The sequence below is a fragment of the Tasmannia lanceolata genome, unplaced genomic scaffold (assembly GCF_043159265.1).
Source record: "Tasmannia lanceolata isolate RefF3 unplaced genomic scaffold, GAP_Taslan_0.1 ptg000012l, whole genome shotgun sequence".
Classification (NCBI taxonomy): Eukaryota; Viridiplantae; Streptophyta; class Magnoliopsida; order Canellales; family Winteraceae; genus Tasmannia; species Tasmannia lanceolata.
The window spans coordinates 42,723,286-42,740,701 of NW_027518689.1; the positions used below are offsets into that span (position 1 = coordinate 42,723,286).

Genomic DNA, 17,416 nt, shown 5'->3' on the forward strand with positions numbered 1-17,416 from the left:
AAACCCCGCAAACATTCCATGAAATATGTTTTCATGGTTGCCAAAAATGCCATTAAGCAAGTTTACTGGATTTGGAAGTTGGTTGGGTTGTAGATCTGTGAGTTCAAAGTTGGTGTGGTAGATCTGGCTGAATGAATTAGTGCTACATATCCTTATCATGATGTAACTAAGAATAGTTCTATTTTGTTTCTACTTTAGGCCAGGAGTACACTCTCGACCAATTATACTATGTAAATGCAAGTTGGGACCTCTGGTCCCCAATGTAATCCTCATAGTATAAAATATATTTTGTCAAATTTCAAAAAAAAAATGCTATGAAGCAAACCATTTTCTGAGGACGGTGTTCCATTGCCAACATCATAGAATGAAGAAACAAGAAATGTTACTAGTGAAATAATAAAACATTTGATATCTTATTTGATCATATTGAGATTGTTATTAATTATTTGCAAGAAAACGCTACAAACAAAATCAGTTACAACTTGGCAGCTACATATCTAATAATTAAATAACTTACGTTTATATCTACAAAATGAGACTTCGGGAGTTCTTCCAAATGTTTCTACACTTGGGTTGGATTTTCAAACTACTCCAGAAGGAAGCCTCAACACAAGGTGGCCACCTACAACACTGTAAAATAAACCCTAAGTTTTGGTTAGTACAAGACAAAGAGAAGAGAAAGACATCAAAAGCATAAAATCCTAATAAACACATGATAACAGATGGATTCAAGAATTTATGGATCAATTGAACCTCCAACAATAACAGATATGGAATTTCAATAGAGTCTACTTGTCATGGTTTACTAAATTTGCGTAGGTTTCCTAGATCGCTGATGCAACCTACTTCTCAATGGTAGATAAGGATAAGAATTAAAAAAATCCTTGGAATGCAGCATGCCATACATCCACACGGTTCCATTTGGTAGGAAAGTCCAAGTAGACTGTCATTGAGGATTCTTAAGAGTTAGGTGGGGTGGGGTAGGGTAGTTGAATTCGCGGGATAGGTAGTCTAGTCCATGTAGTGTTAGTAGGTTAGAGTCTTCATTAGAAAAGTAGTTTAGTTTTTTATATACCCCAACGTGCAAGGGTTTTGGACGATCAACCATTCTTCTGTTGGGTAAAAAATATCAAAGGCTTCTCTCCCTTTTCTTCCTTGATTTTTATGGAGAACAAGAAAATCAAGTAACCGTGATGATACAGACGTTAAATGCTCTCTAGTTCACCGTTAATCAAATAGCGGAGCAATTAGCACAATTGAATCTCCTTGAGCGGAAATAACCTCGCACTGATGACGATGATCAAAGACGGCGTGCTCAAGCTCTACACCGAGTTCCACACCCCAACCGTAGACTCTTTATCTTTTCGAAGAGGAACTCGGCGACTTCTTCCACCCAAGGGATGCTCGTGGTCGTGTTCCACAAGCGATGGCTCGTGATCGCAACTACCATATTAAGGTGGATTTGCCTGAGTTCAACGGCCAACTTCACATCGAAGATTTCTTCAATTAGCTTGCGATGGTTGAGAGATTTTTCGACTACATGGAAGTACAAGAGGAGAAGATAACGAAACTCGTGGCTATCAAGCTTAAAAGAGGTGCTTCAGCATAGTGGGAGCAACTCCAACTCTCTCGTACAATGATGGGAAAGCGACCAATCCGAAGATGGGCACAGATGCGTCAAATCCTTCGTGAGGGAATTTTACCTAATGATTATGAACAAATCCTTCGAGGTAGTATATCAGTGCAGGATTATACAGAGGATTTCTACAGGCTATCGTCTAGGAACGATACTTCAGAGATTGGGACATAACAGGTAGCATGCTACATCGAAGGTCTTCGTCAGGTAATCAAAGACTAGGTCACTCTTCACCGAGTTTGAACGCTAACTTAGGCCTTGAAGATGGCAGAACGAGCGGAGACCATGCTAAATGGATCGGCCTAGATGACTTCTTATGTGAGTCAAGCCGTAGTAGAGGCATCGCAAGAGGCAATTCTGGTGGTGAAAGAGAAGGCGGTTCTAAATCCTCCTATTGGGACAAGCAAGTCCGCCTAGGCGTATCCGGTGCGAAAAAGAGGATGTGGAGGAGATGTTCCTTCTACTTCGGCAACGACCGTAGTTCCACGGCATGATCCATACGAGTCGTAGTTCGAGTAGAGGATCGTATGCTAAAAGTGCAGCCAATTAGGTCATAAATCCAACCGTGTCCCCAAGGTGGCTGACGTACTATCAATCTAGCTGTTTGTGATGAACATGAAGAAGATGATTAGGAGCAATGTAATGAAGAGGAGTATGAAGAGGAGCAACAAACCGAAGATCTCATCCCTACTCGTGATTCCGGACAATCTTTGATGATGTGGAGTGTTACATGCACACCAAAAGTAGAGAAGTTCACGCAGCACAGAAATATCTTCAGGTGCAAGTGCATGGTTAAAGAGAGAGAGAGAGAGTTTGCAATGTCATCATTGATGGAGATAGCATGGAAAACCTCGCGTCAAAATACATGGTGGAGAAGATCAAGTTATTAACAGAGAAGCACTCTGCTCCCTATAAGCTTGGATGGATTTCAAAGGGAAATAAGAAGGTAATGGTATGTTGTCGAATTTCTGCTTACAAGGATGAGGTTTCATGTGAAGTAATTTGACAAGGATTACATTCATAAGGGAGGGGATAATCTCTTCATTGTTAGCCAGGACAATGAGAGTTACGCACTTCAATCTTTGATGGATGAGAACCTCAAAGCTACTCAAGTGGAGGGGCACTACTCATATTTGGCGCCAAAGGAATCCCTTGCCGAATCCAGGGGGAGAGATGCATTGCTTGTTAGACTTTTAAAGGACAATCTCAGAATATGGGATTATATATGCCTCTTCCAATTCCTAATGCACTATGGGAAGACCTTTCTATGGACTTTGTGTTGGGTCTTCCACGGACTCAACGAGGTATGTATTCTGTATTCGTTGTGGTTGATCATTTTCTAAGATGACACACTTTAACCCTTGTAAGAAGACACATCAAGTTACCCGAGCTTGTTCTGGAAGACTTTATGGCGGCGATTCAAAACTTCTTTACAGTATAGCAATGCCTATCATCACCCCAGACGGATGGACAAACAGAAGTGGTGAACAAGGCACTTGGCAACATGCTATGGAGTTTGTCAAGCAAGACACCAAAGTAGTGAAATTTTGCTCTAGCTCAGGCCAAGTTTGCATCCAACAATATGAAGAGCCGATCTACTGGCTTATCATAGTTTGAAGTTGTCTACGGGTGGCTTCCAAAGCATAATCTAGATTTGGCACATTTACCAAATTCCACAGGCGACACTTTAGCGTACATATGATATGGTGGAACATATGAGACAAATACATGAAGGCGTCAAAAAGAAGCTTGCCGACTCTAATGCTAAGTACAAGGCCAAGAAGAACAGACATCGACATGTCAAGGTCTTTGAGGTTGGGGACGAGGTGATGGTATTCTTGAGGAATGAGCGATTTCCAGTTGGTACGTATAACACGTTAAGAGCGGAGAAAAGTAGGGCTTATAATATTCTAAAGAAGATCAACGATAACGGATACATCATGGATTTACCAAAAGAGTTGGGAATACCACAAGACTTTCAATATCTCGGACCTCCATGAGTTTCATGACACATATATTAGAGGTGTTATTGTGATAGCACCAATGAACTCGAGGCCGAGTTCTCTTCAAGTGGAGGGGACTGACGTATAGTAGATAAGGATAAGGATTTAAAAAAGTCCTTGCTTGCAACTTACACATTTCTATTTGGTAGGAATTCCAAGTAGACTTTGTTACTTAGGACTTTTAAGAGGAAGGTGGGGTAGGGTAGTTGAATCCAAGTGGGATAGGTAGTTTACTGTTGGGTTAGTCGGTTAGAAACTTCATCGGAGATGGAGTACAAGAGTTTTTATATACCCCTAAATCCAAGGGTGTTGGATGATCAACCATTCTTTTGTTTGGGGAAAAAAAAATAAAACTAAATGCTTCTCTCCCTTTTCTTCCTTTGGAAATTAGAGATTAGTGTTCTCAATTTTCATCGGTTCGAAGGGCCTCTTTTGTGGATTCGAAGGTTTACTCAATCGGAGATCGCTGTGATCAATCCCCGACTCCTTCACGCTAATGGCTACGCCAATCTCAAGTATATAAAAGTTAACTTTAGGATTTCCCTTGTTTCAAAAGACGCACCTCTTTACGTAATAGTAACAGAAGTCCGCCAAGATGAATGTTTGAACAATCTCAGAGAGGAGGACCATAGAAGGCCATAACCCATGACCCAGAGCAGTCAATAGGTATCCACGACTGTCCAAGACCTGCAAAAGAAAGCAATTTCACAAAAAATTTTAGAGGATGGATTGCAATTTTTCATGCACAATGTGCATAACATAGTGAGTAGTTTCCAGTACATGACAAGTTTTAATCTTCAGAGGCATTTAACTTTTCTGTGTTAACTCAAAACTATTAAAGCAATGGCTTCAACAAACATGTGTTCTTGAGCTCTAGCATGAGAATGTTTCCTGAAAGTCCATATTTTAAGGTGCAAAATCCCATAGTTTTAGGAGAAATTCCTAACTTGGACCAAAAGAATTTGTTGTCACAATAAGTTCAACACTGGGACATTGTTTGGTTTATTATTGGATTTATTTATTTTTTTAAATTGACAAATATATTCATACCAGCAAAATTTACAATGGGGACTAGTAGTCCGACCAGACTTACCTAGTATGAATTGCCCAGGAGCATTCTCCTTGGCCCAAAAGAAAAAACCCATTACCCCTTACATTACCCAATAACCTCAATTGTATTGAATCCAACAAAAAATGCCATATTGTGGAGCCCACCAAGTCAAGATCATGACCTGCCACGTCACACAAACTTCTCCACCACATCCCGAATTCGATTTTCAAAAATCCCACTCGAAAGCCCAAAGCTATCGTGCGTCCCTTACCGTGCACGATAGCCAACCACCCAACAGCATCGTCGGATCTCCGGCGGCCTCCACCTCGTACCATCACCAATCTTCAGCGAGTCATCCTCCCCGCCGATGACCACCTCCTTTTCCACGATTACCACCTCCAGCCCTTCCTACATCTCCTCCACAATAGTCATCTCCGCCGAGGCTGTCTCAGCCATCGCCACCGTCATCAAGAATCCGGCAACCTCCTTTGCCACTGGCCCCCATGCCCCTCCTCAGGCCACCAGCCCCGATCTTGATTCCGAAGACCACATGTTGAGGTTTATTATTGGATTTATGACGTCGTACAACCACATGTTGAGGTTGAAGATGAAATGGATTAGCATGTGTGAAGGATGGAGCATCCAAATGTTGTTAAAACATATGCATCAAAAGCCAAGATGAGAACTACTCAGTGACCCAAATTGGACCGGCGACATGAATGAAAGAAGAAAGAAAATTCTCCTCTTCGTGAAACGAGCTTTTACGCAGATAACACCCATCCCTAGTACTAAAATGATTTTTTTTTTTGAATGCTTCTCATTCCAAATAATTTAAATGAAAAAGCAACAAAATCATTAAATTCATAGGCCGCTGTCATGATGTTTTCATTGACATGCAGGTATCCTTAAAAGAGGATGACTTGAAGTCGAGGTCAAGTACTTTTCCAGAGGGGTTAACTGATGTAGTACAAACTCGTGTTGAGGTTGAAGATGGAGTCAGTAAGTGCGACGGATGGAGCATCTAAAGGTTGTTAAAATCTATCCAAGGAGAGCAAAGATGGGGACTGTTCAAAACACATACTTGGACCAAGTGACCAACAATATGAGCCAATGAAGGGAAAATCTACTGTTTTTAGACATGTTTTGATGAAAATCGGACCTATCCTTAGTAGCTAAGTGACTTTATTTACTTATAGGGTTCTAAATGAGTATTTTATAAGGTTTAAGTCATAGGGGTATAGCAGGCTTTTTTTTTTACGAATGGTATATAGTAGGCATTTTTTAAGTGAATTTATTTTACTTGTAGGGTTCTAAATGAGTATTTTATAAGGTTTTAGTCACAGGGGTATAGTAGGCATTTTTTATGTTTTCCTCAAGTCACTTAAGCGAATTAGAATAAAAGATGGCCCACTCTATTCCCACATTTTTTTGAATGGTAACTCTATTCCCACAATACGTTCATGAAACTATTGGCAAGGTTTTGTAGGGAGCTTTGAGGGGTCTTTTTGTCAAATGTGCGACGTTTTTAGTTTAGAATTTTAGTGCTCTCTCTCTCTCTCTCTCTCTCTCTCTCTCTCTCTCTCTCTCTCTCTCTCTCTCTCACACACACACACACACACACACACGCGCGCGCGCGCGCGCGCGCCGCAAGCACACTTTGGGTTTTAAAGACAATTTTGCATCTTTTGGAATAAAGGAGTATCGGTTTATTTTCTATACAAAAAAATTCTACAGTTTTGTTCTTGAAACGCTGCATGCCTAGTTCGTGTGAATTTTATACATATTCTGTAGTGAAAATACCTAGAGATTCGTTACTAGAGTTCTCATGGAGGAAATTCCAATCTTTGAGATCCTTGCTATTGCAAATTTCTGCAAGGTTTTCATCAGATATCGGCTAGAGTTGTAATCAACCTAGCTTTCGATCTATTTGCAACAATTTTATCTTTTTGGATTTGTATGGACCTAAAGGTGAGTGTTGCAATTTTTCAACAATAAATTACTACTTGATTGAATCAATAATTTGGATTATCTTATTGAATTCTGCAACGAAGAGTCACCCATCTATTCTTGGATTTTTATTTCTATTATAAGTTGCATCATAAATTGGTATTAGAGCATCAATCATAGATTTGTTCTACATCAATTTAGGTTCATGATAACCTATCAAAAAGAAAATACGTCAGTATTTATTGCACAAAGGGGATCCAGCGAAGAAAGAGTCTGAAAATATATTTTTGAACCATCTCAAACAAACCAGATGAAAAGATTTCCTCGATCAAATCAACATGCAAACTCTACTATCTTTATATGTAGCCTTGGTTTTACATTAAAACGCCTGGTAAAAGATAAATAGGTTTCTAGTTGCAAGGGTATTTATTCTCTACATTTTGGAAACCCCTCAACTTTTCACTTTAATGCTACAAAAATCACAAATTTACACACAAAAATATCCACTTTCTTCGTGACAGACTGCATTTATACTGGCGATCTTTAGAAAAGGGTGTCTACGGCTATACCTCCATGTTTAACTTGAGAAGGAAAATGGCCTGTAGTCTTGTTATTATTGGAATATAATATACAAAAAAAAATTGAAAAGATAGCAAAAGCTTTTATTCAAGAAGAAAAAACAAATCACAAAAGGGGAAGAGACCGCTACCATATGTAATACATTCTAAACTCTTTTTCCAAAAAAATCCATTCCCTTAATACTTCACAACACAGAGATAGAAGATATCAACCCCATTAAAAATCTTTAAATTTTTACGGATAATGAGGGCTGATCTCCAAGGGCCTGAGCTACAACAAAGCAAATCATATTACATGAATCACCCTAAACCCAAAGCTGATCACCCAACTGGTTAAGAAAGATGCTATGGCTGGTAAGCAATCTTTTCACTTAAGCTGTGTCCGACGTGCTGACAATCACACAGGAGAAACCTTAACAATTTTCAGATATATCATCTTTGAAAATCACGCTCACCGACATAGAGTCCAGATTCCCTAAAATTAAGGTCTATGGTGTTAGGTGGTGATCTCCAAGTAGTGCTATGGCTCTCCCTTGGGTCTGATCATGGATAAGGACATTCCAAGTTTTATAAGGTCTTGGATCACCACCCATCAAAAATATTTCATCACTATAACCCACCCAATAAAAATGTTGTTGACACTAATATTTCTTTCCACCAACTTACATTTGTTTTCAAAGATTCTTCTCTTTCTTTCATTCCAAATTCCTACATAAAATCAGAAGTCGGAAGAGACAAAAGAATGCAGCCTTAATCACATAAGTGGCCAGTTTCCCACCGACTTGCATTAGTTATAATAAATTCCTTAATTGATGTATTTGGGGAAAGGACATACTACTTTAGATTACCAAGGTTAAGATACACAATTCAGATCATAACTTACCTTTTCTGTTAGAACATGCTACTGAATGGTTTGGAGAATTGGAGTGTTCTGCTGAATGTGTAAAGACACATATGTGTATGTTACAAATGTACTTGGAACTCAAAATTATTCTCACAAAGGATGACACAACAATATCATTATAGAGATCTACTACAAATTAACAACTAAACCCCAACCAAATTACGTTACATATTGATATTTTACTTTTGACAAGCACTTTAAAGCAAATATGTACACCTAATTGTTGTATTTGAGGAAAGGACATACCACTTTAGATTACCAAGGTAAAGATACCCAATTCAGATCATGAGTTATATTTTCTCAAAAACAAAGTGGAACCATCTTTATGCTAGACTATGTCTCAAGAAAACGCTAAATTTATGCTCATGTAACCAACACTAATTCATCATCATCTCAACACTTTGACAGGTATCAACTGTACAAGATTGAACCAGAATTAAAGAGAAAATGAAAGTTAAATACATATTTTTCAACAAACTATAAGTTTCATAAAGATAACTGGTTAAAATCAGACCTGAAGTACCCAATGTGCACAGCTCAAAAATCGTGCAACACCCAATGCAAATACATAATGAGCTGTAAATGACTCAACAATCTGCATAAACCCATTAAATTATAAGGAAGAGTATTTGCATATGTAAATGAGATTCAATTAATTATTGGAAAAGAAAAAAATGGAACTGGGTTAAAAAAAACCTTTGTATTCTGCATAACACGTAGCTGCGGGAAAACTGATACCGCCTCCAAGTAAACACAGAAAGCCCAGGAGATTCTATTAAAAAGATTGTGTGATGTTGAAGGATGAACAAAAAGTGCAAGTAAAGCACATGGTATCACCTGCATCAGAAAGGACAAGCTAACATACCCTAGCCAAGTGTTCAACGGACAAAAAAAATGTGAAATAGCACCCTATATGAGAACGCACAATGAAATCAAAAGGTCCATAAAAAAGGCTAGTAGAATTCATTGGAAGAGACTCCACAACCATTTACTGGAAAATTCATCGTATGTAGTATTAAAACATTAAACAAAAAGATTTCAAGAAGATACTGTACGATTTAATCAGGAGTTGGAAACTAGGGGCATACCACATAATATATAGCAAAGTTATCCTTGTCCTCCATGTAACTGGATCGCAGTTTAAAACGGATCGTATATATAACCCATAAGGTTGTGATCAATGTAGCTGAATCAAGTAATGTGTGTATGTCATATTCCATGACAAAACTACAGTAAAGTCTGACTGCTAAAAACATAGCAGTCAATTCCTGGGATTTAAGTGAAAGTCCTGCCAGACAATAAGAATGATATCAGTACACAACAATATAAAGGACAAAAAGAATAAAGATTAAGTAATTAATACAGAAAGAAACACTTTGTGTGAAAATATATATATATTCAGCCGCATGATAAGAAAAATGATATCCATACTATTCTAATAGATGACATAATGTCGAAATCCAATGGTGAGTTAATAAAACAATTCATACAAGACAATTCAACCTACCCTTGCTTCCTGGTGTTTTTGGTAGCTAAATTGGATTGAAAATTTTAAAGTCTGTTAAAATTCAACAAGACATTAGCTACCAAAAGCAGCAGCAAGCAAGGATAGTGCGGGGGCAGAAGTGGCGGTAAAAAGTGAAAAATGGCTATTTTAGGATATGATGTGCTTAATTGCAATTCCTTCTTTCTGGATCACAAAATTTAATAACGAATTCACAACCGATTCGCCCAAGTTACCAAAAGCAAAATGTACTAGGGGTGGATGCAGGGATGTGCTGGTAACAGAAAGAGCAAATTAAGCTAAAAACAAGCTATTTTAGTTTTAGCCCTACTTTAATAAAATTCATTATTATTCAAAAAAAAAAATCAAAAGGCAATCTTCACATCGGAGAGATATAAGTTTTTTTTTTCTTTTTGAATAGTAGCAGGGCTATAGTTTAATCAAGGAGAGGAAATTTCCTTCCCCTAAAGTAATGAACTTTGGGTAACCAATCCTACAGCACTAGAACTTTTATTACTAGTCAGCAGTCACAATGGAATGGAAGCAGATAAGTTCCAAAGATAACAATAACAAAACCTTCTTTTCTTGGAATAGATCATACCAAAAGCTATCTTTAAGGTTTCCTTTACAATGGAATTAATTGGAATCATATTTTAATAAGGGATGTAGAAGGTATATATACAACTGTTTCAAGACAAAGTACCAACAAAATGAATACCAGACTGTGATCTAATAAAGATAACCCCAAGTGACTAGCTCATCATCCATTTAATTCGCTTATTTATGGATTTGAGAAGTCATAGAAAGGCAAGTCACCAAGCCATGTTAATCATTCTAAACAAAACAAATAACCATTACAGAATCACCCCAAACGTAAAGAAAGCAATGATGAAAGGAATAAAGTAAATAATGCCCAAACAAAGAGACAAAAGAGAAATAACAGGAGATACGACTACCTAATGGGCCTTCATATCTAAGATGAACCATTTCCCCATGAAAGTGGAAGATCTCACAGTAAGCTTATAACCTGGCCAATGGAATTCCTTGCTACAAATCAAAATTGAGGTAACTGATCTATCCCTAAGGGAAAACTGAAGACCAATCACCTAGAATTGTTGAAAGCGTGGGATAAATATTTTTTGGGCCACATTTCTTGCATCTATCACCCCAAATTTCGTAAATAATCAACTAGTTTTGCAAGTTGGTAACCAGACACCCCCAGTACTCTATCAACAATGTCCTTGAACATGGCAAAAGCCCAGTTTTGCAAACTGTTAATCTCACACCAGAAACCCCACCAAAATCTATTCAAACCATAGTTGCCACAGTGCGAAGCAGATGCAAGAAGCAATGTGGTAAGCGGATGTGAGAAGTGAGGGATTGAAAAAGAGAAAATGTGGGACACATAAATACTAAAGAAGCGATTAGGGAAGTAAGAGGAAACGAGTGGGAAGCGTCATGAGAAGTTAACATGAAGCATGTAGGAATCCATATTGGAAGCAAATAAGAAAGCAGGTAGAAAGATAGAGTTATAGTACGTTAGGGAGGAAGGGTTAATGTAGGTTAAAGTTACAAGTAGTTAAACAAGATTTCACGGCTGATTAGAATTACAAGTTTTTCATGATTTATAGTTTTACAAGCTCATTCATTTAGGATTAATGTAAAATTTTGAAAAAAAAAAATCACAAAAGTTTGATTTGAAACTTAAAATGAGCTGTTTTGTAGTTCTAAATACACTCCTTTAAAGAGTATTCAAAAGGAGTATTTCAAGCTCTAAATCAATGTTTCAAAACTCAAACTCAGAGGATAATATGGTCACAGTAAAAGGGATTCGACTCAGGTAAGTCAGTGATTGATGCAACAAATTTTCCATTAACTCAAGTGGGTCAAAGGAGTTAGTTTTGATTGACTTAGTGGGGCAAAACTTAGTGATGCAAATATTAGGCCTAAATAAGTGGCATATTTTCCAATTAGTATTTTATTAGGATATTTTAGTCATTTGATTATTTAGAGTTCTTGTTTTAGTAGGTTACTATTTCCTAGGTTGTTTATTTGCCTATATATAGGCCTCTTTACGGCTTATTTTGTAACCTTGATGATTAATTGAATGAATTGAGATTCTCCCCTCTAATTTCCTCTCTTCTTCTCCCCCAAGTCTTCTTCTCCTCTATTCTTCTTCTTCTTCTCCTATTCTCTTCTATTCTCTTCTTCCCCTTTCGTCTATTTCTCTCCCCTTTTCTCAACTTTTCTTCACGGTGCTGCATCACTTAGGCTCGGGCAAGAACTTGAACAAGGTAAAAGGGAGTCGACTCAAGCGAGTCGAAGAGTTTTTAAACAATGTTCTAAACAAAGTCTTTTGGAATTACCCAAAAGGGAAAACACACTTCTACGAAAAAATAATAACCTAAATAGGAAACATGTTGGAAGTGAGCTTTCACTAAATTTGGGAAGCTGGAGGAATTCAGCTCCTAAAGTGAGTTTTCAATCCAACTAGGGGGCTTCTAGTAGCTACGTTCAAAACCCATCTCCAATCCTGAATTCGACAGATTTAATGGATCCAAGTAGACCTCCTTCCAACCCATCCAATAAACAACCACTCATCTTCAACCTATCCAGATGAAAAATTATGTCATTTTAGTGTATTTCCTTTCAAAAACAATGATTATAACTATTTTTCTTATAGATGTTTGCAACCTATGAAGAATCCACACCACCACTTACCAAGGACGAAACGATAAATACCAAAATTTGTTCTAAGCATCAACTACCTACTTTTCTTGACTGTCACGCCTCTATCCAAAAATGTGCTCTTATCGCCTATTCCATATTCTCAAATCATACTGCCACCAAAGAACCGTATAGACAAAAATATAATATATGAAGCTTAGCGAATGAGCCCAAACTAAAATCATTCTCAAAAGCATGGATTGATGATACCTTCCACACAGCCAATCAATTTTCACGGTTCTCCACAACCTTGATTAGATTAGAGGTCTAACTTGGCAAACATTAATGATAACCTAAATATATAATGGGTTAGAATCAACCATCCAACTCATGTCTGCAGCAACCTCCTGTAATACAAAATTCTACACATTAAGAGATCACAGATAGTGCCATAGCCAAATTAATCGACTAACTAAGACCAGCTCAATGGATGAAGCAATATATGTCATCAACAAAGCCTAGGTAAGAGTGGAGTCAAGTAAAACATCACCTGTCATCGACATATTGCATATGGTAGACATCAAGCCACCAACAAAAGCTGGAAAGCCACTGAATAAACCACTATAGTCAACTCTCCTACTCATCATACTAACCATATCTTCCATCATAGTGACCAACAATGCGGTAAGAAAATGTATACACCTTAATCCTCTAAATGAGGGAAAAGCTCAAGCAAGTCCCATTTAAACTTCTAGGAATCGACATACACCATTTTATCCATGGAATAAATTTTAACCTAAAATTTGTTTTCTCCACCATCCACAGCAAGAAAGATAAATCCAATGTGCTTCGTGATCGCGCTTCAAAATCACTCATTTGGTAACTAACTTATAAGAGGACTACCACATTCAAAACCGTGACATCAATGTTCATAGGATTCCTACTTCCCATACAAAATAATGAAAGAAGTATAATAAGTGCTTTTGTAGAAGAGGTATTCAACTCAAATTTTTTTATGTTTATAATACGTTAATAAAGCTTGGTATTACGTATTTTTTTTAAATACGTTAATAAATAAGCCTTTCAAAAAAAAATACGTTAATAAATAGATTACAATGGTGCGTTCAAGACAACTTTAAGATAAAAAGTTTGGTATTTTAAAAAAACACACTTGTCAATTAGGATGAAGGACCCACCACTTTCCAGCCATAAAATGTGTACAATTTAATGACTCTACAATCACCCTTTCTTGGATAGATCAAGAGAAAAGGAAACATACCTCACAAATTTCCACTCCATATATTAGTTTAATAGGTCTTTGGTACTTTTTTTTAGAAAGCTTATTAATAAACACAAAAGGCAAGGAAGGTGCAAGAGTAAAATAAAAATTAAAATAGCAAAGGAAATAAATATATTCCACTCAGGCAAGTCATGGCTTGTTCATTGAGGATCTCAAAAGAACATCACAACTTTAAATAAGTTTTTTCCACCGTAGTTAAGAGCGTAGACCTCAATTGACCCAGGCGATGAGGTGAGAAAGAAAACAACAAACTCCAATACATCTGTAAATATTTTTGCACCTAGAGATCAGAAAACATTGCTAATGATGAATGCTCTCCTAACTCCTAACACGCGCGCGCGCACACCCCTTATCTCTTACTGGACTGACAATTTTCTTTCCTATCATATCGGAAGAGATGCCAATCGGTAGGTTGATTCATTAGAAAGAGCTCCTAACACTCACACACACACACACACAGACTTTCTAATGAATCAACCCATCGACTGGCAGCGTGTCCTATATGATGGGAAAAAAAATTGTCAGTCCGCTAAGAGATCAATGAATTTTTCAATTATGTTGGCTAACTTCCGAACTCTTTTGTATTGCCCTCTCTTCCGATGTAGTACTTTTTAATAGCAATAAGAGATTAGATAGAGATGTAATTTCACAATCCAAAAGATCTCTATGAAAGGGAGCCTTTCATGCAACTCTTCTGCCTTCCATAATACTCCTTGATGTCATTATTAATCACTGTTCAATGAGTGTAACATGCAGAGTTGGTGGGTCATCTCCTCGCCCATTGCATAGTTGCCTCTCGGGTGTAGAGATTCATCCTCTGCCTCTTTGGGGTCACTTGAGTGCTCCCTCGACCGATCGATGGTGTTACCTAGTCTTGCTCGCTCTCCTAGCCCTTGAGCTAAAGGCAAGACTTTGTGGCAGTTGTTCTTGTGGTTACTCTTTGGTCCTTATGGAAGGAGACAAACAATAGGATGTTCCAAGTTGTGATGCTATCTTGCATAGCAATTTCTACCTTGGTTTTTTAGCTTGGTCATCACCGGGGAAACTTTTTCAAAAGACTTTGTGAGAGTGTTGAGAGTCTATGATGGGGGACCATCCAAGATAACATAAGGAATCAAAGAATTAAGAAGATGGGGCTCATCATTAGTGTTAAAAGAGTTCTATTTAATTTTTAGAGCATTATTTGAGTCTTTTTAAGTCATAATGGGGTACCATCAAAATCACTTATGTTCTTTGAGTTGTGAGTGTTTTAAATACGCCCACACATGTATTACCAAAATTTTAAGTGGGGACAGTTTTTAAATTGGCCCAGTAGTGTACAAACTTGAATTAACAAAAGGATTTGAGGTGTATCTAGTGTTCCATATCTCTTACTGAAAGAAGCTTGGCCAAAATGGTACAACAATAACAAAACTTCCAATCATAAAAGACTTCACAGTACTTCAAGTGGAATTGTGGGCAATCTTGGATTTCGATATGGTCAAAAGTAAAAATCGCACACTCACCAAGGTGTAAGCACAATGGCCACATGTGCAACTTGATGGCACAAGTTGGGAAGTTCTATATATGCATTAGGAAAGATTACCCATATTCCAACCTTGAGGGCAAGGTTGAATTAAGAGAGAGAGAGACGAGGGAGGGGGGGTGTTTTGCATGTGTGCTAGCATGATTAGCTTGGGTTGGGATTGCTAGTTTATTTAAATTTAAGCTTAAATTTCTTTCCTTGGGATGGATCATGATTTGTTACTCATAGGTAGAGTCAATAGATTCATAGAAAATGCTATAAATAGGGAGAATGGATTGTGCAAATTTCTCTCTTGTGCCAAAGCACTTGGGGAGTTCATTTCCCCCTTGAAGTGGGGACTATCTTCTTCCTTTTAAGACAATTAGCATTTTTCGGGTTTTAAGGTTCTTATCACTCAATGTGGAGAAAGGATGACATTACAAGATGTGTATGTAGAAGCACCGGCTACCCATGAAGACTAGAATTCATGATGGAGGAGATATCATATTTGTGAATGCCTCTTGATATCCCCTTCCATCAGGTCACTTTGAACCAATGTTTTAAAATGCAAATGCGGGTTAGAATGCGGCCAAAGAAAATCCTAGTCTACTTGGCACGACATGGTCAAGTACTCGGTTGACGCGGCTTAGGACTTAGTTGATGCAGTCATAACTCAAGAGAGTCAAAAGAGTTTTAAATGACTTTGTAGGGCAAAATGTGAACTCGGACAAGAATGCGGCCAATGTAAAAGAGAGTCGACTCGGGGGAGTGAACGATGACGCGGGGGAGTTTTGAAACTATGCTGTGAAACACATGAGGAGTTGGATTGTTTCACCAAGTATGTTGTTTGTAGAATGCCATCTTTGTTTGCGTTTCTAATTCTTATCTTCATCAACAAAAGAATTTCGTTATAACCATACCATTTCTCTAATAAGATGTCACAGCAAAAGAATTAGAAGCTTCAAACAAGACCAACAGATTCCTTTTTCTTTTTTTTTGAATGGTATGACTAACACATTCTTTTGGAGACAGTAACCAATCCATCCATAACCAAGAGTACATTCTAAATTCAACTTTGATGTTATAAATAATAATAAAAATCTACATCATCATCACCAAAATCTCCACCATGTTTCCTATCATCAATAATTCAAAAAAAAATAAAAAAATGCCAATAATGCAATAGAACGCAGGATCCAATTCTGGGTTGATGGGTGTTTGTAATTTTAATCATAGATTATGATTTGTTCCAACAGATCCTAAAATCATAAAACAAAACTCAATAAAAAAAGATATAATTTGAGAGAAAGGACTAACCAGCACAAGTGCTCTCTTTGATGAGCTTATAAATCAAAACACATATACCAATCGCGTGAGACGCCTCAGCTGCTACAAAGAGATTATCATGATCTACAACAACGATCCTGAGGAAGACTAAACACGCCATCCCTGCGATCACGGCTAAAAATGACTTCACTTTTGGAGGTTGTTTCCTCACCCACATCGCCATTCCATGTACAGGATTCTTTTTGCCTGATCTTGTAAAACTCATCCTTCAATTTTACTAAATTCCTTTGAAAGATATGGAGTTTCGATTTTGCAGTTTATTCTGAGAGAAGATGGATCAGATCTTGTCTCACGGACAAAACCCCCCTTTTCAATTAATTTATTTGCTGTTATTGCTTGTGGAATTTATGTGCTAGGAAAATGCTAAAGTGAAGGTCAGTGTTAGCATCCTTCATAGAAGACACTTATTGGGTCTCACTTCTTTCTTGTTTAGATCCCTTATTTCAGGCAAAAAATAGTTAACTTAAACCATGGGATGCTCATTTGGGAGGGATGTAGGTAGGACGTTGGGCAACACCCCTACTGAAATGTGGAGGTGGGCCTTAGACTGAGATGACATAGCCTGAAAATCATGTCAGTGATGGATTGGAGTACTTGAGTATAAATTTTTGTTCAATTTGTTTTTCTTCTAATTGTCTAGGATCTGGCTGGCTATGTAATTGATGTAGAAGTCACTCATTATTGGACAGTCTATTCCTAGCCATCCAATATGCGCAACTAGGATCCCTCTGATTAAGGGTCTATATCATGTGGGGCAACATAGAAAATGGTTTCTCATGTTTCTCTATCACAACCCTCTATTCGAGGCTCCATCCAAGATGGAGGATGGAGGTTGGGATGAAATCCTTGAGCTCCCTCTCTTCCAGGAGTTGAAACCAATCTTAAATTCCGGGCTTTTTTTTCATCTTTATCTCCTTCGTATCCCATTTGGAAACCTCAACCAGATGGTATTTGCTCGTTTAAAAGTGTTTGGAA

The 17,416-nt window shown here is 37.7% G+C and overlaps 1 protein-coding gene across 1 annotated transcript; it reads right to left on the bottom strand.

The window, feature by feature from the left end:
* Positions 1 to 394: 394 nt before the first annotated feature.
* LOC143888291 (uncharacterized) lies at positions 395 to 16,810 on the bottom strand. Its single transcript, XM_077392666.1, has 6 exons — positions 16,412 to 16,810; positions 9,208 to 9,407; positions 8,816 to 8,956; positions 8,634 to 8,714; positions 4,202 to 4,326; positions 395 to 630 (listed from the first exon to the last, which is right to left on the bottom strand). The coding sequence occupies exons 1-6, from the start codon at positions 16,644 to 16,646 to the stop codon at positions 582 to 584; spliced, it is 831 nt and encodes a 276-aa protein (XP_077248781.1). The 5' UTR covers positions 16,647 to 16,810; the 3' UTR covers positions 395 to 581.
* Positions 16,811 to 17,416: the final 606 nt, after the last annotated feature.

Coding starts and splice junctions, on each gene's coding strand:
- LOC143888291 (XM_077392666.1), bottom strand. CDS start 16,646: ATGAGTTTTACAAGATCAGGCAAAAAGAATCCTGTACATGGAATGGCG. Junction 8,715..8,815: donor GTGTTATGCAGAATACAAAG/GTTTTTTTTAAC, acceptor GGGTTTATGCAG/ATTGTTGAGTCATTTACAGC. Junction 4,327..8,633: donor GTGCACATTGGGTACTTCAG/GTCTGATTTTAA, acceptor TTTCTTTTGCAG/GTCTTGGACAGTCGTGGATA.